Below are 25,451 nucleotides of genomic sequence, written 5' to 3' on the forward strand. Positions count from 1 at the left end.
CAGCTGAAAAGTGAAGCATCACCAAAAGCTGCGTGAGACTCTGTCAAAGAGAACCTTTATATATAATTCTCTTTCCAAGCCTGGGAAGCTGTGCATCCCACCAGTTCCAAAGAGCGGAGAGAAGATATGTTCAAGTAACCGACACCAGGAACCGCACAAATCCACACCCACTTCAGAATATCTACACAGTGACCTGCAGCGTTTAGAACTCTCCTTTCAGAATGGATGATGGATATAGAAACACAAACCAGGTCTCAGATGACTACAGGTACCAGGATGGCAACTACGACGCACCCAACGACGGCTACTACCGGGGCGGGGATGAGCCCGCGCAGGACGAGGATGCCCAGAGTGATGTCACAGAAGGCCACGATGAGGATGATGAGGTCTATGAGGGGGAGTACCAAGGGATCCCACACCCAGATGACATTAAGGAGAAGCAGAAGAAGCGAGCCCCTGCCGTGGATGATGAGTACAGAGACCGTGCTGACCTCATGGCCGAGAGGATGGAGGACGAGGAGCAACTCGCCCACCAGTATGAGAACATCATTGAGGAGTGTGGCCATGGACGCTTCCAGTGGACTCTCTTCTTTGTTTTAGGGTTGGCACTGATGGCAGATGGGGTGGAGGTGTTTGTGGTTGGATTTGTTCTTCCCAGTGCTGAGAAGGATATGTGCTTGTCCAGTTCCAACAAAGGAATGCTGGGTAAGTGCCGCTGGCAAACAGCTCCTCTAATACTGCTAGAAGTAGCTGGACACCTTTTTCTGGTGACCAGCTGATTTCAGGATCTTCTGATGACTTTCTTCTTGTGTTGTATGTCATGCATAGTCGTGCCTGGGTGGATCTGACTTGAGGGGTTCACATGCTGATGAGCAGCAGAATTGTACCAGAATGTGCTGCGGCCCCAGTGCCAGTCTGGTCAGTGTGGGCTAGATCAGGCCAAGGCAGATCACACTCTGCGGGTCCACAGGGCAAAACACCAAGGGTGTTCAAGGATAAATAAGTGAAAAGTTAAAGGTGAATCTAGTGACTCAAAATTCAAAGCTGTTAGAAACTCCAGGTTTCCCTTTTTTTCAGCCCAGAGTCCCAACAGGCAAATCAACTATGCAGTCAGTTCCTTCTGCCTGCTAACTTCTCAGTTTGGTCATATGTCCTGGATCAGATGTAGTCAATGGAGGTTTCTTTTTAGGTCTGTGGAATGCAATGAAAGTGCAGCATGGAGATTAAAGCTGAGGCTACTGGCAACATCCCTTTTGCATCACTACCAACATCTCCCTGAGGTCAAAATACAAGGCTTAGTTATTTATTGGGACCGAGACTGGGTGGAAAGGTTTGGACAAACAATTTTTTTCCCTTGAACAATAGGCAAGCCAAATTCCATCAGCCAACACAGCAAAGCCTCCCAGATCTCCAAGAATCAGGACAGGTTCCAGCACGGTCTCTGGTGAGAGCCAGCCACGCAATAGGACAGAGCATCTGGAAGGGAAATAAAATTGCTCTTGGAATAACTGCTCGAGGAGGGAGAGAGTGTGTCTTGATGGACATGCACTGGGATTGCAGGGAATCATCAGGGACTCTAGGTCATACATGCTGGCCCAGAAGCCCTGCCTGATACAAGGAAAATGCAGATTTGGGACTAGACCCCAGCCACTGACTTCATTCTATTGACTTTATTTTCATGTGACACAGGCAATAGATAATTATCCCTACATAAACCTCTCCTCTTGGTGTACTGAGGTCATATTCACTTTTCTGTTTCTCCCTTTTTTCTTTGAACTTGAGGATCAGGATGTTTCTTTCTATAGTTAGCCAGGTTTGTACTGACTTTTGTGCCTTAAAGAATTTAGTAACTTTTTTTGCTTCACAAACCCATTAAAATTTCTAGCTCGAAATATCTCCGGTCAGATATCTAAAAGCAAACCTCTCACAATTAGATCCTGATTTCAAAGGGACTTTGGAATTCACCAGCTCCCTGTGGGACACGAGGCTTGGTGTCTTTTTAGTGATGAGACCTTTTTTGAAAAGCAGGTCATTTATTTTGGTGACTCTGTGAAAGCTGAGATTTTCTGAAACTCTGACCCCATAAATATCTACCTCTGTATAGCTCAAGCTCTGGCAGGCTCCTGAGTGAGAAAACTTCAAATGTCACAAGGAAATCTATCTTTGAAGTATTTCTGGCCCAACCACAGGTAAAAATGAACACGAAATCTCCCCAGAGAGCGCGTTCTGCTTTTTCCAGCTCAGTATTTGCAAGGCTGAAAGTTCAGGGTGTTCTGATAAGCTCTGAATAAGCAAGGAGACATTTGGGTCTGTATCCAATCCCAGCTCCAGCCTCCTGCGCACTACCAGAGCTAATCTGGGACTGCTAATGAGGGGAGGAGAACTCTTCTTGCTGCCTTTCCTGCCCACTTTCAAACACAGCTTGTGAGAACCTGATTTTGCAGAACAATTTCTCCTGTCCTTAGCTTGCTTGTTTGGGGGATCTGCTGTCAAACTGCTTGTATTCAAACTATTTCATGACTTCAATATGACAGGGAAAAAGAGAATTTTTTCTTAAAACAATAAAAGCTTGTTCATCTTAGTCTGGTGCAGGGAGGAGAGTGGGTGGTTATGGTAGCATGCAGTTGTTATTGACTGGTGGTGTGCATGGGGCAGGTCTCTGATTCAGTCCAGTTTATTTGTTAAACACCACCTCAATTTCTAATGTTCATCCTGTGCGTGAGAGTGCCAGCACAGGATGAGCAGAGGGGTGATTAGAGCAGGCACAGCTTTCCCTCAAGTTATCCCACGGTTTTAGGGAAGCAGGGATATTATCCACACATAAGCTACTGCCCCTTGCCTTATCCCCATGTACCAATAAACATCCACAGATAAGCTCGTGTTTATTCTCAAGGAACCGATTATCTCCCCACTTTTTGCTAAGGAAACATAACCAGGTTTTCCCAGGAGCAGTTAAGGTCACTTCCAGGCAGCTGCTAACATTTAAACACACAAGAGCCCAGCCATAACAAGAGAGGCCAGGAGGGAAAAACAAGGAAATGAGTCAGGTGAATAATCAAACCCCAGCAGAAATAGGAAGGGACAAATAAGAGTGATAAAGCAGATGCCTCCTAAAGGCCAATTTAGTGAAGTAGTGAAGTTCAGCTTCTGTTAAAAAGGACATTTTGCATTAAACACTCTGCATATTGCATATTTTTTCTCCCTTGGAAAGCAGTCATGGGAAAATATCAAGCAAACTATGGCCAAATTATGCAAAAATTGCAAATAAACAGATGCCCACGGTGTTTCATGAAATGTGTGAAATGGATATGACACATCTTAGGAAACGTTTACATTTCATTCTGAAAATAAACATCTCACCATCAGATGCAAATTAACAGCTATTTTGGCCCTGAATATCCCAAGTGGGACAAAAGACGTATTTGGAGTTTTTTATTTATGAGAAATTCTATTTTAAAGATAATATCAGGGGTATTACAAAAATAAAACCCAACAAAAAAAAAAGAAGAAAGAGTATACATATTTTAGCAGTTTGATTTAATCAATAGAAGTTATAATAGAAGTTGTTAAGAATAATTTTGGTAACATGTAACAACTTTATTTTTACATATTTATTTGAGAGATCAGCTTTGCTGAGCTTTCATCAGCAATAGTCAAAATAATAACTCTTAAACTTAGACAGAATATTCATTCTCAGTATGATAAGCCTTTTGGAAACATTTTTTAAAATATGCTAAGGATAATCAAAAGAATAATAAAATTTGTATTTTTGTATTTATGATACACAGTATCATTATTTGGAGATATATTTTATAAATATATATCTTTACGTGCTATAAATCACTTCTTAGAGGACTAAATATTATGTTTGCAAGAGCAGTAAGTACACAAGTATAAAAGATAGTGACATAGTAATGTCTTAAACTTCTTCACATATAAAAAACTTGAGGCACAGCTAAAGCATCAGCCCTCCCAGATCCCAGAGCTGCAGTTGTGTTATCGTCATTTCACAGTTCACTAAACTGAGACAAGGAAATTTTTAAGGGCTTTGCCCATAACTGTAAAACAGCTACACCAAGGCTGAGAATAAAATTGCTTTTTCAGGTTCCCTTCTCCTTTTTATGATTTATTAATAATTTTTTTAAGGAGAATATAATATTACAGACTCTTAACCTCCCAATGCTGTATTAAAAAAACTAGTAAAAAAGCTCCTATAAGTAATTATGCTTTTATGTAGCAAGTCAAGCTTGGCTGTGTGAGTCAGGTTAAATAGAATGTGTACAACATGCCTGCTTTTAGTTGTGTGAAAAGGATGTTTTATTATCAGCCGAGATAAAATCTGGTCGCAGCTTCTCATTGCCCTGAATTCACCTGATATGACAGTAAATCCTAATCCCCTCTGCAGAGCTCAATGGCTTTTCTCCACTTCATTTTTTTTTCCCTCTGGCTGAGCACAGACAAGCCCAGCCATGGCTCCTTTGCTCTGCCACGGTTATTTGCTGCCTCTCTTGCTCCTCCATGGCCATGGACCCCCATCTCAGCAGCCACCACACCCTGCTGAGACCTGCCCGTGTCAGGCACGGCTTCCTGGCTGCAAATTTGGAAATGGTCAGCCCAAGGAGCATCAGGGAAAAAAATAAAGGTTCTTGTTTTTGTCACTTGAGAACACCCCACATTTTGTGTGGGTCTGGTATGGGGATGAACGGCTGCGTCCCCATCTGTAAACACTGCGGGAATTTCATCCGATGCGTTCCAGCGTGGGGAGGTTTTTATTGGACAGAAAAGGATTTGTTTGGCCTGCTCTGTCGAAATCTTTGCTTTAGCAGAAGGGTTGGGTGGGGAGAAGCAGATGGTCCCATGAACACTGTGGTGCTGGACAAGTCCCATGGGGAGATGTGCAGGCAGCTGAGTGTAAACACCACCCACGCCCCGCTGGCAGCGCCGAGCCCGGCTGTGCCTCGTGCTGTGCCACAGCCCCACGGGCTCACCCAGCCACCCCAGCCCCAGCTGCACAACCCCCTCCATCCCAGCAGCCAGATATCCACACACAGATCTCCCAAAATGGGGTGCTGCCTTTCCCATGGCAGATTTCCTTCTGAGGCGCTGGCTGTGGAAGGAGTCTCACTGCTTGTATTAACCAACAAGGGGAGTGCAATGGGATGAGCCTTTCCTTTGAGTTCCACTAAAAAGGTCAAGTTGATTCAGGGGGAAAGCATTAATAAACCTACAAGGAACAGCAGATTGAATATTGCAGGAAGAATGGAAAAAAAGACCACCAGCCTTCAGCTCATCCTCTGTCAAGACCCTCCCATCACTATGGTACAAGAGAGTCAGCACTCTCACTATTTCTCTCTTTTTCAATTACTTACAATTGGATCCTCTGCCACATCCATCTCCCAGATTGTCCAGACCTGACTCACAAAGTTTTCTTTGTGTCCATAAGGTGTATCCCTAACAGATTCTACACCAGTAACAGTATTTTAATTTGTTTTTATTACATTTTGAACTACAAGATACATAAGTTCCTAATAATTTACTGTTGTCCAAATGCTTTCCCTCTTCAAGAGCCTCTTTTATTTATTTTTCTTTTTTTTTTACCATAGGGCTGTACTGGTATTGGCCTGGGATTGGAAGGCAGGTAGGAGCTTTTTCCTGTGGTCACTGGCTCCACACAAGCCAGAGACAACCCTGGGCCCAGGCAGTTCCTTACCTCCCTGATAGCCCCAAGGACTCTGGGACTAATTCTTCTCAGTGAGCAATTTGGCTCAAATAGCTCAAATTTTCTATTTATTCCACAAGTCTTTGTCCTGTCTTTAAAGGGATTATTTTTAGATGTGCCTCTCTTTTAAGGACTTTAATCCCATTAACCAACAAGAAGAAAAATTCATGCTTGTGATGCAGATTTAGGTAAACCTTGAAATTTTTTGGTTTTTTTCTGAAACCCTTGGAAGTCTACTTGTAACTATATTGAAGCAGTAAAAATACAGTTTATGGCACACCCAGAGCCATATACTGTATCTGCAGTATATTCCTTTCCTTATTCCTAGAACTTCAGCTTTTAACTTCTAATTCCTGTCTAATACAGAGCACACAACTTCAGTAAAGGCTAATAAATTTCTTAGTGTGAAAATGCTAAATATGTTACCCCTTTTCTAGTGGGAATAAACCCAGTCAGTGGTCACATATTTTCCTTATAACTTCAGCAATGGATGAGTCATAACCCAAAATTTATTCATAGAATTTCAGCTCTTTGGTTTTCCACCACTTTTATGGGAGGCTTTTGCAGACTTTCCCACAGGCATTCATTATACTCCAGGACATGTGGAATAGCCTGCAAATAATGGCTTATTCAGAGTTGCCCTTAACTTTTCATCTGAGCACCATCTGTGTCAATTGGGAAGCTGATCTCTCCTAGCACAGTCTGAGTCTGTGTGGTTTGAAGCCAAGTTTAGAAGTCAAGGTTCTGGTGCAGACCATTGTAATGCTGTACTGTAGAATATTTGATGGACTGAACCAGCCCAGCAAAATAAATTCACCATTTGGTGATCACTTTTCTTGGTCCAACTTTCCTAAAATTGACATGAGCTGGATCTTTTTCAGAGGTAGCAGCCATCCCTGTGTTCTCTGGAAGGTTGTCTCCCTGCAAAGATGCTGTTGGAGTAACTATTCCACTCCTCCCTGGGTCTCTGCCACCTTGTTGTCAATCCAGGGCACAGCAATCTGCAAAGCAGACCTTGTTCTGCACCCTGGGTCCCAAGATCCATCAGCTGACAGAGTGTTCTATAGCAGCTACCCCAAAAGTTTAATTACATTGGCCAGAACATGCAGTCTTCACCAAAAAAAGACCTCTCCATGATAAGGAAGTGTTCTGTTGATTTTGTTTCAACCCTGAAGCATTTATTTCCATAACCAGGATCCTTCCCTCAAAACGTGGCTAAGTCGACAGTCTCTGGTTGTCCCTTTCCTTTTCTACAGATTTTTATTGTTTTAAATTTCTGGAGGACCATGCATCAATTGATTTATCAAATACAATAACTAATTAAAACAACATCCTCTAGATGATTTTGTGACATTAACAGCTCTGCTGTGGTTTGTCCGCTCAGTGTTTGATGGATGCTGTGTTGCAAAGATCCAATCTTCCCTTCCATCCCAAGTTTGGGCTCCTTAGTCAGAATCTGCAGGGGTTTGCTTACAAAAGCAGCTCCACTTGATATTGAGTTTCAAGCACTGCCACATCCCACACTGATCCCACTCTTCTGGGCAGACAACAGGCTGCCCCTCTCCAGTGACTGCAGTAAAACACCAGCTAGAATACAGCAACAACCTCCTCCACCTCCTCCTGACCTGGGACATTTTCCATTACTAAGAGGATTTGGATGAACATCTGCCATCCAGGGATTTTCTCCAGGGAAAAAAAAAAGTTTGGCAGATCATTTTTTCTTCCTCACCAGGGTCTGGCAGTGCTGGCAGGGCTCGCTGTCAGATGGGTGGCTGTGAGGCACCAGTGAGTAGATTCAGGGCTTATCATCACTTCCTTCCGCTGGCTGCCATCAGAGTTGCTCCATTAAATGTGGCTCAGGAGCCAGGGTAAAAGCATTAACCCATCCAGCACTGCACTAAGATCCTTCCTTCAGGAAGTTTTTGGATTGCAATTGTTTTTGCTTTGGCTCACCCTTGCAATTTGCACTTCTGTGAACAAGCTGGAGGTCAACGTTAATAGAAATAGAGATTCCAGATACTGAGATGTGTTTGTATCTTCTCTTGAGATCAGTACCTTAAACCTTTACACACCATCAGATCTCCTCACCAGGACAGCTTGGATCAGGAGGGTAGGGCAGGGAGTGCAAGGATTGCTTGCACAAAGCCACGTGCTCATGGTGGAGGTACAATTGGCCAAATCCAGCTCCACAGTTCTGGTACAAAGGCTTTTAATAGACAAGAACATATTTTTTGCCTTTGACACACAAATCCTGCCCATCAGACATCATGTGGTTTGAAAAGAATCACTCACAGATAGGTGACCCCACAGTGGAATAGAGAGATTTAAGAAATCCAAACTTTTCCCCATCTGATCAGCGTGACACAAGTGTCCTTCAAATGCTGCAATGGATCTCTGCTGCATAGCTTTTAATTTAGAAATGCATTTTAAACCAAGTGCAGGCATTTGTAATCAAAAGGAAGACAGGATCAGCTGCCAGATAACTCTGCAGTAGCCCTTAGCTGGTTTTGCTGGATGGCACAGAGCTGCCTTCAGCCACCAGACTGATTGTTTTGTTTAAACATTAATAAATTACAAAAACATTCATTGCCACCTTGTTTTCCAAGTGTGTTTGACAGAACAGGACCTGGGGAAGGCATTTGCTCTCAAGAGAGGCCAAGCTTGGTTCAACGTGAGGAATGAACCTCCAAAGAGTCAACCATGCCTGAAAAATGTTTCTTTTAGCTGTATTTCTTCAATTTGTGAATAGGAATGTTTCCTATTAAGGCAGTATATTTATTTTCTCAGCATCCAATGCCTTCACTCAGGGCCAGGGATGCAGGGAGCACTGCTGCTTTCCTTTAACCCCTGCTCAGCTGGGTCTTGAACCTGACATGTCCCCAGTCTCCAAATATCCTCAAGCATCGTCCCTTTCCTTCAAGAACTCCCTGCACTGAAGGGAAAGCAGGAAGTTCTGCTTTCCAGCAAGCAGATGTTCTTCATCCTGAAATAGCTCAGCCCATCTGGGTCACGTCCAGCTGTGGTCAGGCCCCATCAGGATCTCCACAGCAGGACTGTGCATCCTATAGACACAGGCTACAGTCCTGTCAATGGGGTTTGATATGCTGCAGGAGGTGCTCCTGGGAGCAGCCTCTTGTACCTCTGTGCTTCCCAGGAAAAACTGTGGTTGCAACCAATTTCTTCTGAACTACATCTAGAAAGTAGATAAAATAAATGAAAAAATATATTCCTGAACCTTTGAGCATTATGAACTAGTGTTATTTACATTAAAACACCTGCATTAAAGAAAAAAAGGCAATAAAATCTGTGGTCCTTCTGCAGCAGTGGCAGTAGAAGAGCAAAGGACAACTGTCATGTTCGCCAGGAGAGTGGCAAACACAAACTGAGTACAGGGAGACTGCCCAGGGTGGAATCCCATTCTCTTCTATTCAGCCTAGTCACAGAGTCACAGAGAATGTCTTTGAGGACCCCATAGCAGAAAATCTAGTGAAGTCAGGTGAAAAAGAAGAATCCATCTTTCTTAACAATGTTAGAGAGATGACTCTATAGAGCAAACTGAACAGACAAGCCTTAGATTCTCCCTTCTCCTAAAATTTTCAGATCAAGACTGCACTCTTGAGCAAGCTGTCCTTTAGTTAGACACCAGATCTTGGCTCAGTAAGGAAGGAAGTAGCTGAGCTACACGAGGTGAGTCTGGGTAACAGACTGATCCTTTCAGACACAGCTGGGAAAAGCAGAGAGCGAAAGAGCTGAAACACTGCAGAGATTTAGCCATGCTTCATCAGGCTCCCTACTCTCACAGCTTTCTGAGCATAAACAGCAGCCTGACAGAGCTTCTCCCTACACATCCTCCATCCCACTGCACTCAGGGGGGTCAGAGGAGTTAAGACATCAGACTTCTGTTGTATTGTTGGTGGCACATAGCTGGGACACGTGCAGCCTAAGCTGCTTATGCCTGGCCATTGCTTACGTGCAGGGGATGTGTGAGCAGCGAGGTTGGGAAGGAAAGATGTGGGGCTGGTCAAATGAGGGTGTGTCCATGTCGCCTGCAGTGATGCCAGCTCTCAGGCACAAGATGGGAAAATCACTGTCCTGCCAATGGGCAGAGTCTCTGGTGTCTGAGATTTGGGGTGGTTAGGAGTATCTCAACTGCACAGTATGCCAGGACACCAGCTGCCACATGAGCACTTTCAAATCTGCTTCGACACTGTGTACTATTTCCACCCTGTTAACAAGCTGATTGTCTCTCTCCCTTCCAGGCTTGATAGTCTACTTGGGAATGATGGTGGGGGCTGTCTTGCTGGGTGGCCTGGCTGACAAACTGGGAAGAAAGCAATGCCTCATCATATCACTTGCAATCAATGCTGCCTTTGCATTCCTCTCCTCCTTCGTCCAGGGCTATGGATTCTTCCTCTTCTGCCGCCTTATCTCAGGCCTCGGGTGGGTACCTGGTGAATCTGGCCTGGGGGAGCCCCAGCACAGCTGGGCAGTGTGGGTGTGGGGGTGGGACAAGGAAAGGTGCTCAGGAGAGGCATCCCTGGTGCCCAGCCAGGATGGCATTGCCATTTGGGGCTGTGGCTGTATATTTCACTCTTGACCCCTAGAGCTCTAATGATGGGAAAGTTTGGTCATTGATATTCTGGTACTGCCCAAATTGTGCAGAAATGTGGGTGAGACTGAAAAGTGCCCACCTCCAAGGCCTCCATGAGAGCCTCAGCAGTTCCTACTGGCTGCCTGTATTTTGCCTCCCTAAAATGAGTGATCGTGAAATAACAAGAGATGTTTAAGAGAAGAGCAGGGTATTACTCTGGGTTTGTACAAAGTACAGAAAATTCAGCTTTTAGAGCATGAGAAGGATCTTGTTCATCTTTGACATCTAAGACCAGTCCAGCCAAAGAGAGATTTGTATTTTTCCTCCAAGTCTCACTTCTGAGCAGCCCATCTGTGAGTGTGACCTTCCCTCATTAAACATGCAATCCTAACCACAAACACCAGACTCTCATTTTTCTCACGTGCTGTTTTTTCTCCTCAGTATTGGGGGCACCCTCCCCATTGTGTTTGCCTACTTCTCTGAATTCCTGTCTCGTGAGAAGAGGGGGGAACACCTGAGCTGGCTTTGCATGTTCTGGATGATTGGTGGCATTTATGCTTCAGCAATGGCTTGGAGCATCATCCCACATTACGGTAATTCGTGCTTTTGAATTTCTACACCTCCACATTCCTACAGCACTACACCACCCCAAACCCTTGCACAGTTCTTACACATCCCAGCATAAATATCACTGAAAATAATAGATACCTGAAGTGCTCACAGAAGGTCTCATAAATTGCACGATCGACTGATGGGTACTAAGGCTGCAGACAGGACTGGATGGGGCTCAAGGCTCAGGACTAAAGGCTCAAATGCATCCCTTGATTTACACTGCTGTAGCCTGAGCTCTTCATCTAAATGTCAGCTCATTCGGGGAAAAAAATTGACTGAGATTATATGGCAAAAATTGATCCAGTTATCAAAAATAAGCAACTTTAATCAGGGAATTACTGGATGCTGTGGATGATAGCAGTGAGGACAGCACATGTGCTTTCCCTTAGCCAAGTGTCCCCACTGTCAGGGCCGTGTTCCTGATGGCACATCTGCCCGGCATGTGATGGGCTGAAGTCACTTCTGACTTCACCTAAATGGATGCAGGAGTGGAATGGGTTCCCTGCCCTCAGCTGGAAGTGGGAAGGAAAAAGTAGATGGCTGTAAACTGAAATTTACTTGTGCTCTGAGAAGCAAAAGTCTACGTGTCTCATGGAATTCCTTGTAACTTGTGCCTTAGAAAAACACCAGAAGCAAATATCTACTGGAAAAGATTAATTCCCTCAGTATTCAGTGACACCAGCTGTTTGCAAAATCCTGTTTGAGGAAAGTAGGACAGTTCACAAAACCCACAAAGGAAACCACTAACATTTACCTATCCATCTTTTCATTTTTAGCACATTTAAAGCATATTCAGTATAAAGAAATATTCATGTTTTTGATTGACATGGCAGAGACTGTTGGAAGAAATAGGTAAACTTACTGCAGTGGTTTCAGGTTACAGCTTTTAAAAGCTCTTAGTTATTTACATTACAATTATTTTTCAGATGACTTTTTGATTTTGTATTTTTTTAGCTTCTTTTTTGATTTCCAGTGTTCCACCTACTCTTTTGGAACTTTGTGAAATCATTAGAAGACCATGACTGGCTCAGATGAGACCTCTGCAAAACCCATTGCTTGATGATTTCCTTAATATGCGAATAAAATTTTTACAGAAAAAAAAAAGTTTTAACACTCCTTGTGAGATTTGGGCCTAGGGAGAGTGAATGGAGCAATATAAGAGAATGAGGCTGTACTTTCCAGTTCTTAGCAGGGGAATACCTAACTTGGTCAAACACCAGGAAAAAAGCAGGAGAAGGGGTATCTCAAATGCAGGATTAGGATTTTGATGTTTTTAAGTTTGAACGCCAGCTCAGGTTTTGTAGGTCTGGAAAAAAAATAAACTTGCTTTTCTCGCTCACTTCCATGAAATGTGAAATACATATGTGATGTAGGAGATGGAAAGAAGCTGTCTCTAAAGGGCCTCTCAGATCAGAGATTTAACCTTTGTAAAGCTTTGGTAACATCACTGAGGAGCAATCAATTATGAGCCTTATTCCTGCACCATTTTCCAGCCTTACTTGCCTACAGCTGCTCTGAGCTGTTCCTATCATTAGGAACATCATTAGGTGATCTCTAAACTCAAAGATAAAAGAAGGTTTTTAAAAGGCAGAGCCTGAGCATGCTCCAATTTCTGTAACGAACATGAACTTGCTGCTATCTCCTGAGCGTGCTAGCCAGCCTCCAAGAGCCACCAGCACTAAGAATAGCAAACTTTCAACCTGTCCTCATGTCATACAGAGCTGCAAAGTTCTGAGCAGAGAAAAACTCAGAATTCCTGGTCAGTGTTTTCACTTGTTGGCCCTTGCTGTTTCCAGGCTGGGGGTTCAGTATGGGAACCAAGTACCACTTCCACAGCTGGAGAGTCTTTGTACTGGTGTGTGCTCTGCCCTGTATCGCCTCCCTGGTGGCTCTGAAATTCATGCCTGAAAGCCCACGGTTTTTGCTGGAGGTAAGATGATTCATCTCTGATATCTGCAGAGGATGGCAGGTCCCGAATGTGTCACTGTCTGTCTTTCTTTGTCCCATCAAACACACAGAGCACAAGCTCAGAGGCAAAACCCCTCCTATGTGTCTACCCCAGCTCCACAGATTCCTTGAACCCCAGAGGTTGCAGCTTGTGGGGTCAATCACTGATAATTAGTGTGTCACTGCCAGATGGGGTACAGAAGGAAGGCAGTGAGAGATGGGAATTTTATCCAACAAAGGCACTTTGAAAACATCTCACAGAGTCTGGGCATGGAACTGCTGAATCCTAGCGGTAGAGCAAAGGGTAAAGTACATTTCACTGAGTAAAATACTTAAACCTCAGAAATCTTAAGCAAGTTTCTGTATCTCCACTTCACAGATGGGATATGTGGAGCTATATACATAGTTCAAGGAACTATATACATAGTTCAAGCCTGCAAGTCTCCAACAAAGTTAGGTTGAGAGTCCAGTTCTCATCATCCATCTCCTCTTCTTCCATCTGTTTTTTAAGCTCTGTCCCTGACCCCTTTTCTGCCTCAGGCAGTTTTAGGACAATTCCTTTCTCCAGCACAAAGGTGCTGCGCTCTGTGAATGCCGACCATGCCTTCAGCTCTTTGGGTTTCTGTGTGCTTCTCTACTATGCTGGACCTCTAGAATTGCTTTCTCTCTGTGCTTTGATAAAGCTGGGAGCTTGAACACTTGCTTTCCTTCTCTTTGGTGTTTTCAGATTGGCAAACATGATGAAGCTTGGATGATTCTCAAGCAAGTCCATGACACCAACATGCGGGCCAAGGGCGAGCCAGAGAGGGTGTTTACGGTGAGTTGAGCAAAGCCATTGCTTAAGGAAAGCTGGACATACCCTCCTTACTGCAGCACAGCACGACTTTATTTCTCCTCAGGACTCTTTCAATGTAATCTCTCCCCCAGCAACCAGAAAAAGGAGTGTGAGAAACATTTTGTGGGTTTAAACTTAGGTGCCAGTCTGTTTTTCCAAGAATTAGTTGAGTCTGTCAATTGCAGCAAGTAGTCTTCATTCCTGGTGTTACTCTACATCCTTTAGACCAGTGATTTCTCAATTATGCACGTGTTTAATTGGCTTGCTCTAAGAGACTAAAACAAAATAAGAGACATATTAGCCACGTGGGAGACCTGAGTCACTCCTTTCTCCATTCTGGCTTCTAATCAAAGTCTGATTAAACTTCACGTACTTTCTAATGAGCTTTCCAAACTCCACCTGCCTCATATCCAGTCTTTAATCTCTCCAAGGGAAAGTGGGATGAGTGGCTATTACTCATTGGTCTGCTGCTTGTTGTGAAAAGGTCACACCAGCAGAGTCATTAACAGTAAAATCAGAGGAAAGGTTTATGCTGGGGTTAGCTGCAAATTACTGTAATTCAGTGTTAAAATCCTGGTGAGCCAGCCAGGGAAGAACTCTTGATTTATTCTTTTAAAGATGAGAGCACACATGCTTTTAAAGGATGGGAAAAAAGGAGATACACTTGTGGGTGAAACATGTATTTTTGATCAAGAAGGAAAGCAACGCTCCATGTTCAGAAGGGTTGTCAGGAGACTGTGCCCCTCAGGAGTGCACCTTCAAGGAAAATAAAATTTCATATCTGAGCATGACAATTGCGTGCAGGTTCATGTAAGATCTTAATGAGCATGTGCTATTTTTAGGCTACCAACCATGTGAGCAATGCAAGCCCTGATAGCAAAGGTGACAGGGATGTTTTCTCCAAATCCATCACCAGCTTTGCCGTAACACTGAGCTGGGAAATGAGGCTCACATATAAATATATATACATATAAATATATCCCACAAAGTAGGGTACTATGAGAATCTGAGCTGAGTAGGAGAATGAAGGAGAAGCTGTGCAGCCCCCATTAGTGCTGGTCACTCCATGCCACAGAGTCACGACTGCAGTGGAGGAGCTGAGCTCAGTGTCGCACCTCGGGGCTGAGCCGAGATGTACGGACACGCGCTGGCACAGGGGCTGATCAGTGCTCCTGGTGTGGCACAAACTGTCAGGGTTTGTGCTTTTCTGACAGGCCAGAAGCTGTCAGTTTGTGGTGAGTCAGCCTGTACGGGACAGCTCCCAGATCTGACATTTAATCGGTGCCAGCAAGAGGAATGCGGAGACTCCAGAGCTGAGCCAAGGCGCTCGTTCACACTCAGAAATTTATTCAGCAGATTTTCGCCTCCTCCCTGTGTTTACAAACAGTTCTGTTTTCCTTGAATATGTCCTTTAATTAAATTTACTAAGCAAATATTTACTGGCATACATTTGTAAGTTTTCCTGAGCAGACCGGTTCAGGTATTCAGCAGTGAAAATTCGGATTCTTTTGGTGAAGCAAACTGATTGCATTGTGTGGGCTCACTTGATGGCAGGATACATTTTCAGCTGCAAAGATTCCCATCTACACATTCATTTGTCATAGAAGTTCTGTCAGTGGTATTTAAAAGATGTTGAATGAGAAATGTTCCTGCTAGTTGTCTTAGAAGAATGAAATCCTGAAGACACAGTTTGGGTACAAGAGTCTGATCGTGGAGATAATTTTTACTATACTTTCTGAGTCCTAATTTGTAGTGGGAATCTGAAGATAGAGAAATAAGGTAGCATACAGGTAGATTAGCCAGCAAATGAAAGATTGAAGTGGACATGATGTACTTAAAATATTTCATGGAAGAAGAGAGAGAGAGGGGATGAAGGGTAGATGAAAAGAAGGAAGCAAGGCTTATTTCTGTTAATAGTCTCTTGCTGTAATTAAATCAATTATCTCAATTGCTAATTCTAACTTTCAAGGAAAAAATAATAGGGGTTATTAGGTGGAAACACTGCCCAGAAAACAGTGGAATTTAAATCCACCCAAGATCAGTTCTAGAAACTGCAGTCCACATTTTTTCCTTTTTTTTTTCCCTCCAGGTTTCCTATATCAAAACTCCAAAGCAAGTAGATGAATTTATTGAAATCCAGAGCTCAACAGGGACCTGGTACCAGCGATGGCTGGTCAGAATCACGACTACTTTAAAACAGGTAAAGAGAAGAAAAAGACTTCACACAGTGCTCCAGTAGCTCTTTGCTTCAGGTCATTGTACCTTGAAACCCTGACTCCCACCTCAGAAAATCTTCTGGTTTTTGCAAAGAGCTGTACTAAGACTGCACTTTCTGTGCAGATGTGTGCACACTGCCCTGCTGCCAGCCAGGCCCCAAAATGCCCCTGTGAGCATCACTGTCATCCAGCAGTGCAGAGCTCCCAGGAGCAGCCACAGCCCCAGGCACTAGGCTCTCCTCCTGAGCAGATAAATATTGATTCTGTCTCCCCAAGCCTTAAGTGAAATTACCAGCTGCAGTGGAGGCAGAAAGTGTTTGCTCTTTGTTCCTGCTGAGTTTCTAAGAATGTTCTATTGTCTCCTGGGCTAATTTAACCTTTCACACCTGCTATGCTGCTCACCTAATGCCCATGTAGGACTGTGGAAAACCTTGCTAAAACTTCTAGTCTTGAAGGATGAGATGAAAATAAAGGAAAGTTCTTCTTAATAGCAATGCAGGTGCTATACTATCACTATACTTAAGTGCCAAGATAAGAGCTTGAGGAGTTGCATCCCCTCATGTTCTTGGCATTATTTTCTGCAATGAGTCAAGAGCAGAACTTGGTTTGCCTCCTGCTTGGCTTCATCCCTACCTGATTTCTTCTTATACCTCTTGAAGTGCCAGCTTTTGGGCTTTTGCTCTTCAGAGAGCTTTTGATCTCAGTTTGAAAGCACTCCTGACACCATACATATATTTGAAAAGATAAAGTTGTCAGAGGGTCTGAGAACAATCTCATATCCCCGTTTGCTGATATTACCTGAAAGAAACACTGCCTCATACCCAGCCCTGATCATGCACTCCAGCTCATTACAGAGGGCTCAGATCAAATACTCTGGCACTGAGGTGAATAAGTGATTTTTTGTAAGCCATTTACACGATAAACATAATTTTGAAAAAACATTGAATATAAGCCACACATCTGACCTTCCTCTAATGAACCCATTTTTCTGACATTAGGTTTATGATGCACTCAGAAATTAAGCTGTCAAGTGTCTGCTGGGGTGTCCTGGCAGCTAATTCCTTCTTGTGGATTTGTAGGTCTGGGACAATGTGCTATATTGTTTAACAGCCCAGTACAGGATGAACACACTGATGCTGGCTGTGGTTTGGTTTACAATGGCCTTAAGGTAAGGAAGATACTTCTTTATATTTTTCAGGAAACTAAAGCACTATTCAGAGTCTGCATAGTTATTTACACATGTAAATAAACTATTACAAAATTAATCCTGGTCTTATTTTAAAGAGTCTTTGTGAACTAAGCCTTGCCCTCTTACAAATACTGATCAATCTGACTGCTTTATATTAAGTACAAGGTGCTTTGAACAAATCAGGACTTGAGAAGTGGTTGGGATCACAGTAATAGATTGACTTTCTCACCTTTTAGATCTTTCATTTGATCTTGTCCTCGCACACACAAAAAAAACCAGCCCTACCAGACAATGTTCCTTAGTCTAGATCAAAACCACACAGGGGAGTCTAAATCTAAACTCCAGGTAAATTTTGTCTAACTCTCACTTGAACTGCACACTTACAGAAACCAGCCCAGTTTGTTTATTCTCTGCTAATTTAATGGGTAGCAAGGTTAGCACATTTGGGAAACTGAAATGAATTGTCCTGCTTCAAGTGAAGGAGAATAGACCAACGTGCTTCTGAGATCAGCAGGCTGCTTAGAGTGCAGATACACTTTGCTCAGTCCTGTGTCAGAACTGAGCAAGAATTTGTGTCAGACATGCATTCATATTTGGAATTTAACAAGTTTACAAGCTGTGAAGTGGGGCTTTGGAAGAATCTTGTGTCCTGATGTGTCTCCCAATGTGCTGCAGTTACTATGGCCTTATTGTCTGGTTCCCTGACATGATCCGCTATTTCCAAGACGAGGCATATGAATCCCGAGTGAAGATCTTTGATGAGGAAGAAGTGTCCCATTTCACCTTTAATTTCACCCTGGAAAACCAGATCCATAGAAATGGGGAATACAGGAATGACAAGTAAGTGAACAGAATTTGCTTTGATGTATTCAAACTGAAATAGATTTCTAGAAAGCTCTTTCTTTCTTTTCCATTTTCCATCAACTTGAACTTCTCTGTTGTTCTTTTGGACACTCAATCCAAATCTCTCAAGTCCCAGAGGCAGTTTTTGACAGACAAAATATCACTGTAATCCTTTTTTTCCACCTACTTTGCCTCTGTCACTGACTTCTGCAGAGCCCAGGGAATGCCTGTGAGGAGTCCTGCTTCCAGCAGCCCTGAGTTGGGATCAGCAAGTGCCCACCTGGCCCTGCTGGGCAGCCCTGCATGCAGAGGTGACTTCTTTTTCCTTAGCCCACACTGACATCTACTGGGCTTGGGCAGCCACTAGTAATGAACTTGCTGCTGCAGTTCCAAAATAAAAAGCTATTTCTTCTTGAAATCCTCTATATGAATTACCCCAGTCTCTATCCTGCATCCCATTAGGGCAAGCTGGGCCATGGTGCTTCTCCCACTGCAGTCACTATCTCCCCACAGATGAGTGAGTCACCTTCTCTTTTAGTGTTTTGAAGTCAGTGCATTTGCTCCAGCAGAACATCATCGTTTTCCTTCCTTTTTTCATCCTATTTGGGCTGGACTTGTTTGTTCTTCTGCATCCAGCCTGGACCCCAATCCCTCTATGTTCCACAGCAGTGTAAATCCTGGTCATTCCATCACTACTATTCAAAATCCCAATAAAAAGGAAAAATGTCCCTTTGTAATTTCTGTGATCATTGCCCCAGGTAGACCTAACAGGACGCTGCTCCAGCTGCCTTGCTGCAGGGGACTCCTCCCCTGCTCAATGTTACACAAAACACTCATTGTTTTAATCTTCACAGCTGAAACCACATCTCATTGCCCAGCCAGGTGGTTCCAATCCCCTCAGAAACCATTTCCTTGCCACATATTTGATATACATTGGTGGGGGACCCCAACATGTGTCCTCATGTCCTTCCATACACCTTCACTGCAGCAAGGAGCTGAGCTTGATGATGCAAACCTAGCCCCACAATTCCTCTTCCCCAAAAGAATGTGGTTAGAAGTGGATGTTGGTCAAATTTAGGGATTGGGGACATTTTTCTTTATGCCTACAGGAGGTGCTGAATTTTCACTAACTCCACTGAGAATTAAGGATACTCAGCACCTGGCTGGATGAAGGCATAAAACTGTGATGTAAATCACTATTCTCCCACCCTGGCCCTCTCCATTTCAAATACTCAAAATCTCATCAAGCTAAATTGCAGTAATGCCCAGAAATTGTCTCAGAATGTTTTACAGCTGTGTTTGCTCTACAGCCCCTGTGTGTGAGCTAAAACTCCATGGATCACCAGGCCATTGCTCTCTGAGTCTTCTAAATTTGGGTGTTAAGAAAGCAAACTGCAGGGGGGAAAAGAGGTTTTAACAGCCTTTAGGAGTAAATACATCACAGGTAAATACATCACTGAGAAAATGCAGAACAGCTTAAGTTTTGCTGTAACCTGTGAGACCCTCTACAAGGAGCAAAACACTTGAATAATCTTCTTGTGGTATTTTGTGCATTAATAATTTCTGTTAGTAGGTTCAGTCAAGAAGCCCTGCCGTGCTCATTTAAAGGTGTAAACAACCATCACGTTACGCTGTGTTAAAAGTGCTCTGTTCAATTAAGCTGCAGAGTATATGTTAGAGGGCTTTTTTTCATCTGGTGACAGTCATGGCCTCTTTAACTGGAGCAATAATGCTTGTTCCTAATAGCTCCTTACATCTTTTAAACATGTCTGTGCATTGCCTAATACATCTTCTCAGTGTTCCTGCAAAATCTCACAGGTAAATCAATATTGTGTCATCCTTCAGGCAGCCAGGTCAGACATGTCACACTTCCCATCAGAGGAGAAATCAATCACCTGACACAGTTTATTATTTTTAGTGAAATCTGTTTTCATTACATGGTGAGTAATAAACCTCAAACAGAGATGGTTACAAGCAGAACTCAGATAATCTCCCCACTCTCTCCAGAATCCCTGCTGCATTTTCACTTTAAAAATCACTTTGAGTTTAAACAACTGTCAGAAACCTTTCACCAAATGGCTCAATAGGCTCCTGATAATGTCTGGTTTTATTTATGATGGAGGAAGGGGGAGACTAAGGAAGGCAGCAAGGTCAGCTCATGAAGGAAATGCCCTGCATTGAGTGAAATTCTGTCATCTTCAGACAGATTAGGACTGAACACAAGAGGATTTGTGTCCCCTCAGCTTTAGAAGCACATTTTCTCAGATGTGATTATTTTGAGGAAAAGAAAAACTGCACAAATCCTAAAAGATCCGTGTCTCTTCTCAAAAAAATACTCTTCAGACCCTTCCCTCCTAATAAAACACAGAAGAACCTGGAGGGAGTTATGCATTCAAGCAACACCTTTCTGTAAATGACACTAGAAATTAGAATTAGTGCTCTGCCTCTTGAAACAGCCACTGCACACTATGCAGTCTAGAAAATATCTTAAAGCACAGAGTGAAGTTCTGTTTCCTGCCCCACAGATTTATTGGCATGAAATTCAAGGAAGTGAGATTTGAGGATTCATTATTTGAGGATTGCTACTTTGAAGATGTGAGATCCAGTGAGACCTTCTTTGAAAACTGCACCATCATCTCTACTGTCTTTTATAACACCGGTAATGGGATTCCTGCTGTGGTGTCATCTCTGTAACTAGGAACGTTTTTTTTAATCAGAAAACTATTTTATTAGAAGCATTTTATCTGCTTTCTGGGAGAAAGGATGGTAGGGTGTGTTTGAGTGTGTGCTGGGTAATGAGAGTGGTGCTGGAGGAAAAGAGTGTGATGCATTTGGAAGGAGACCTCTGGTGGCTCCATCCGTGATTTTAACCCCATGGCTTCTGATGTCTCTGGGTGCTGTATGGGAAATGCCAAATTCTGGGCTCTGACAGGGTAAAGTAATGGCAAAATTCTCAGCACTTTACAGCTCTACTCAGTAAAACTGGCTTAGAATATAATTTCAAGCCACCGTCAGTTGAAGATCATCAGCAGTAAAGCAGTCACTAATTTATACCAAAAGTCACTAATAGAAGTCACTTATAAAAGTCAGTAATTTATACCAAAAAAAGCTCTTAACTTCTACTCTAATAAGGAACAAATGATTATGCTAAGAGAACCAAAGCCTGCATTGCCCTGTCCTTGTGGCATGGGGATACTGGTTCAGCATACTGAGTATACTCCACAAATAGAAGGAGTGTGTGAGCTTGCATCTGCCAGGAGCCAAAGACTCACCTAGAGCTTGCCACTCTAATAAATTCCCACTGAAATAAATACTCCCTGGCCATTTCCACTGGATGACAAACTTCCCTTGGGTATTTGGTTTGCTCCTTGCTGTTGTAGGAGGAGAGTTCAGCCAAGCAGGGTCAAGCCTTTGCCTCTTTCCCTCACAGATCTCTACGAACACAAGTTCATCAACTGCAGGCTCATCAACAGCACCTTCATGAAGGAGAAGGAAGGCTGCCACATTGACTTTGAGGAGGACAATGATTTCCTGATCTACCTGGTCAGCTTCCTGGGCAGCCTGTCTGTGCTGCCGGGCAACATCATCTCTGCTCTGCTGATGGACAAAATTGGGAGGATAAAGATGATTGGTGAGTGGGGATGGTGGGTGATGGGGTAGGACAGGGTGGAGCTCAGCCCTGCAAACAGCCCTGCTCAGTGTGTCACACACTGGCATGGCTCTGCTGGGAATGAGTCATCCCCAAAACAAAAGGAGCAGAAGGATAAAGACTAGAGGGTCAGGCAGGTGATCCATGGCAGTAAGTGACCTACTCCTTGTCTCCTCACCCTGCTTTTCTGTGTGTCTGTAACATTTTTTTTTTCATTTATTTTGCCTTTTGTGTCAAATCCTGCATGTTTTTGCAGTGTTCAGCAAATCAGGGTCAGAGCTAAAAAGGGAGTTCTTGGTCCTGTTGACTTGCTGCTGAAGTCCAAAGCCTCTGTATAAATAAATGAACATTTTGCTTGTAGCAATGAATATTCACAAAGGTTATTTGATGTGGCAGCTTGACAGCCTAGGAGTTCCCTCTTTTGGTTTTTATCTGATTTTCAAATGATTGCACAAGCAGCTTCAGAGACCATATGGCAAATTAACTGACCATGTCACAGCCAAGAAAGGATCATTTAAAGGACCCCTTTAGCATCATGGGAGGAAGTTATCAAGTTATCACCTTATCAGCTTTATGAATACTTTGGGAATTGCTGGTGTTGCAGCCTCCAGGGTTCAGACCTTGTTCTCATCCCATGATATGGGAATCATGCCCTGAGGGACAGCCACAGGAAGGTAATAAAATCAGGCATGTGGCTCAGGGGTAAGGGATGAATCACTTTCCTGAGCTCTTCTCTCTCCTCTGAGAACAGAGGGAAGGTTTAGCTCAGCCTCACCTTCAGACAGGTTAAAGAAGAGCAAGATGACTGTCTCAGGAATTTACACTGAGGGAAAATGAGCATTCATGTGGTGAATTTGAAAAAGACCCAAACAAACCAGAGGGTCTGTGAGAAATAAATTAGAGGGAGCTGAATGAGAATCAGATTGTCCATCCAGCAAACATGTCAGCATTTCAGCATTTTCATCTGGAATTGAGATGACAGCTGGAGCCCTAAATGCTTATTTCTCCTGCAAAAAGACGAGAACGGGACAAAAATTAGTAATGACATGCTGAAACGTTTCACTATGGAATTTCCAATTGAAAGAGCCTTCTGGCATCCCACCTGTATCACTCTGTGGAACACATTATTTCTGGTCAGCTTAACAGGAAAACTGAATTTCTCCTTTGTGTTATGTGCCTTGCTGAGTCTTCAATTCGTTTTTATCACATCCTGCCAAACCTTCTCTTGTACAAAACAGCAGATCTCTTGGTGCCCTCACCAGTGCTGGGCTGAGCTCTTGGAGCAGGGGGAATATCCACAGGAGTCCTGCACAGCAGCTTTTCATAGGCAGGCCACTGCAGTGGCAAGGTGCAATGCAATGTCCAAATTGAAGCATTTTAGTTACACTTCAGCATCCAAATTATTTTGGATGGTGCTAAATTGACTCCAAGAACACCAAACAACAGAGAAAATTGTTTGCTTTCCTGGTAATAAATGGAGATATTTCAGTGATAACAGAACATTCTGGTGAAAAACAGTTTGATTTTTCCCAAATTCATCTTTCAGTTGAAAATTCCCAATGGAGCAGAAAGCAGTGATGTAGCTATTAATATTTCTGAATCTGAACTGTGCCTAACTGAGCATGAATGCTCTCACTTTCTCCCTTGGTGATGTTCATAAAATTCTGGCTCCTGTGCAAATGTGCCATGAAATCTAATGATGTTCTTATAATTAAAAGAGACCTCAAGTGCTTCATACAAGTGACTGTAAATTATCCTAATTGGGACTAGAAATGTGTCAAGTGATACGACATGAAATGCACAAGCTTATCACTTGAAACTCAAGTTGAAAAACCTTCACAATGATGCTTCCTCCTCATGGACTTTCATGTTTACTTGCCTCTGCTCTTCCTGGGTCCATCTGGAAGTCTGAGATGCTGGAGGCCTGCCTGGCAAAGCCTGTCCTCACAGTCTTTGTAGAGCAGGACTATCAGCAAGATCAGGTGGACTTTGAGAACATTTCCAGGCTGGCTTCCAGCATCAGAGAATGACAGATAGGCAGCATCAAGGTGTTTTTGTGTGGTCACAGATTTAATACTTTTTGGGATGCAATGCCATCACTTGAAAGCCATCTTTAACAGATGTATTTGCTCAGCTGTTGTCGCTACAGGACACGAAACAACACGGGCGCACACACTGCTGCTCTCAAGGTGAAGAAAAGGGAAGTTTATTTTCTGATTTTAACATTTATACATTTCTAAAAGTGACAGTGGATTGGAGGGTGACAGTGCCACCTCTCCAAGGACACTGGACAAACAGCCTATCAAATTTCTCTTTTTCTATAAAAGAATGCAAAACAATAAGTGTTTTACAGAAAGCATGTGAGAAAGTTCGCTACAAGAAGGCAAACATCAGAAGGCTTAGAAAAACTTTAAAAATCAGGGTGACAAGCTGTGGTGGCAGGGTTTTTCTGTTGGTTTCCCCCTGCAGGCGGCTCGATGCTGATCTCAGCCGTGTGCTGCTTCTTCCTGTTCTTCGGGAACAGCGAGTCGGCGATGATCGGCTGGCAGTGCCTCTTCTGCGGGGCCAGCATCGCCGCCTGGAACGCCCTGGATGTCATCACCGTGGAGCTCTACCCCACGGACAAAAGGTGCTCAGAATATTCCTCCTGTTAGTCTCCACCCTCTACCTAGTGCTCTTGGTTCCCAGCAAAAAAAAAGCTGCCCTACAGACATGTAGGTGGGGGAGCTGTATATTTTTATTTGTTTGACTTTCACCAGTCCTTCAGGGCTGTGTAATGCTGGGTCAGAGCAGACATTTGCAAGCAGAGTCCTGCAGGCGTGGCAGGTTGAACACAGGGATCACGTGGACATATGGAAATCATGGGCTGATAAATCAAAGAATCATAGAATCATGATATCACAGAATGGTTGGGGTTGGAAGGAACCTTAGAAGATCAACTAGTTTTAAACCCATGCCATGGGCAGGGGCACCAAATGAAAGAAGTGCTCTGTCATTTCCATGGATGCACATGGAGGTCTGGCCTTTCACACTGCATCCCCATCCTCTCATCATGGCTCATCACTGGGGCAGCCCTCCCCTCCAAAACCTGGAGAAAACCATGTACACAGAGCGATTTAGGACATGGGGAAGAGCAGAGGACTTTGGGACAATGTCCTGTGGATTAAATCTTTCCTTACAGCATTATAAGCTCCTTTTTGCCTTTTTCAGACCGTTGGGGGAAGCCAGAAATGAAGGATAGGGACTGTACCTTAAAAGTAGTGGGCTTTTGGCTGCTGGGTGAAACAGAATTGAGAGGAGAGCTGTGGTTACTTCTCTCGTGACAACCCAGTCCAGGCAGCCCTTGGAAGGGCTTTGAGGAGATCTACAGCAGATTTTGTCCTGCTGTCTTTGGGGAGGGCAAAGGCTCACAGAGGGGGACACTCTAGGGCTAGGGAGAAGGTGAGATGAAAAGGAGAAATAAGTGCACACAGACATTCTCCCCATTCACACAGACTTGCAAAACAGCTGCATCTATTTATCTACTTATTTATTCCGCCCAGTTTTACTTGCTGGAAGCATAGCCTGGGCAACATAAGAGCATTCACAAAATTACCCATCCAAACCTTGTGTACTTGTGCCAGAACCTGCCTCCTAACCATTGCTTTCTGCTTTTCCTCCCCACAGGGCAACAGCCTTTGGCATCCTCAATGGGCTTTGCAAGTTTGGTGCCATCCTGGGGAACTCCATCTTCTCCTCCTTCGTGGGGATAACCAAGGTGGTTCCCATCCTTCTGGCCTCCTCCGCTCTGGTTGGGGGTGGCCTGTTGGCTCTGCGCCTGCCAGAGACTCGAGAGCAGGTCCTGATGTGA

At 43.7% G+C, this 25,451-nt stretch overlaps 1 protein-coding gene across 1 annotated transcript; it reads left to right on the forward strand.

The window, feature by feature from the left end:
- Window positions 1-221: 221 nt before the first annotated feature.
- SV2B (synaptic vesicle glycoprotein 2B) lies at window positions 222-25,451 on the forward strand (the record flags this gene model as incomplete). Its single annotated transcript, XM_084213646.1, has 12 exons — window positions 222-705; window positions 9,979-10,159; window positions 10,752-10,903; window positions 12,719-12,852; window positions 13,597-13,686; window positions 15,794-15,904; window positions 17,000-17,088; window positions 17,785-17,949; window positions 20,478-20,611; window positions 21,383-21,583; window positions 24,071-24,230; window positions 25,268-25,451. 12 exons carry the CDS (start codon window positions 222-224, stop codon window positions 25,449-25,451), a joined length of 2,085 nt encoding a protein of 694 aa, XP_084069772.1.

The sequence above is a fragment of the Fringilla coelebs genome (assembly GCF_963513975.1).
Source record: "Fringilla coelebs genome assembly, chromosome: 12".
Taxonomy (NCBI): Eukaryota; Metazoa; Chordata; class Aves; order Passeriformes; family Fringillidae; genus Fringilla; species Fringilla coelebs.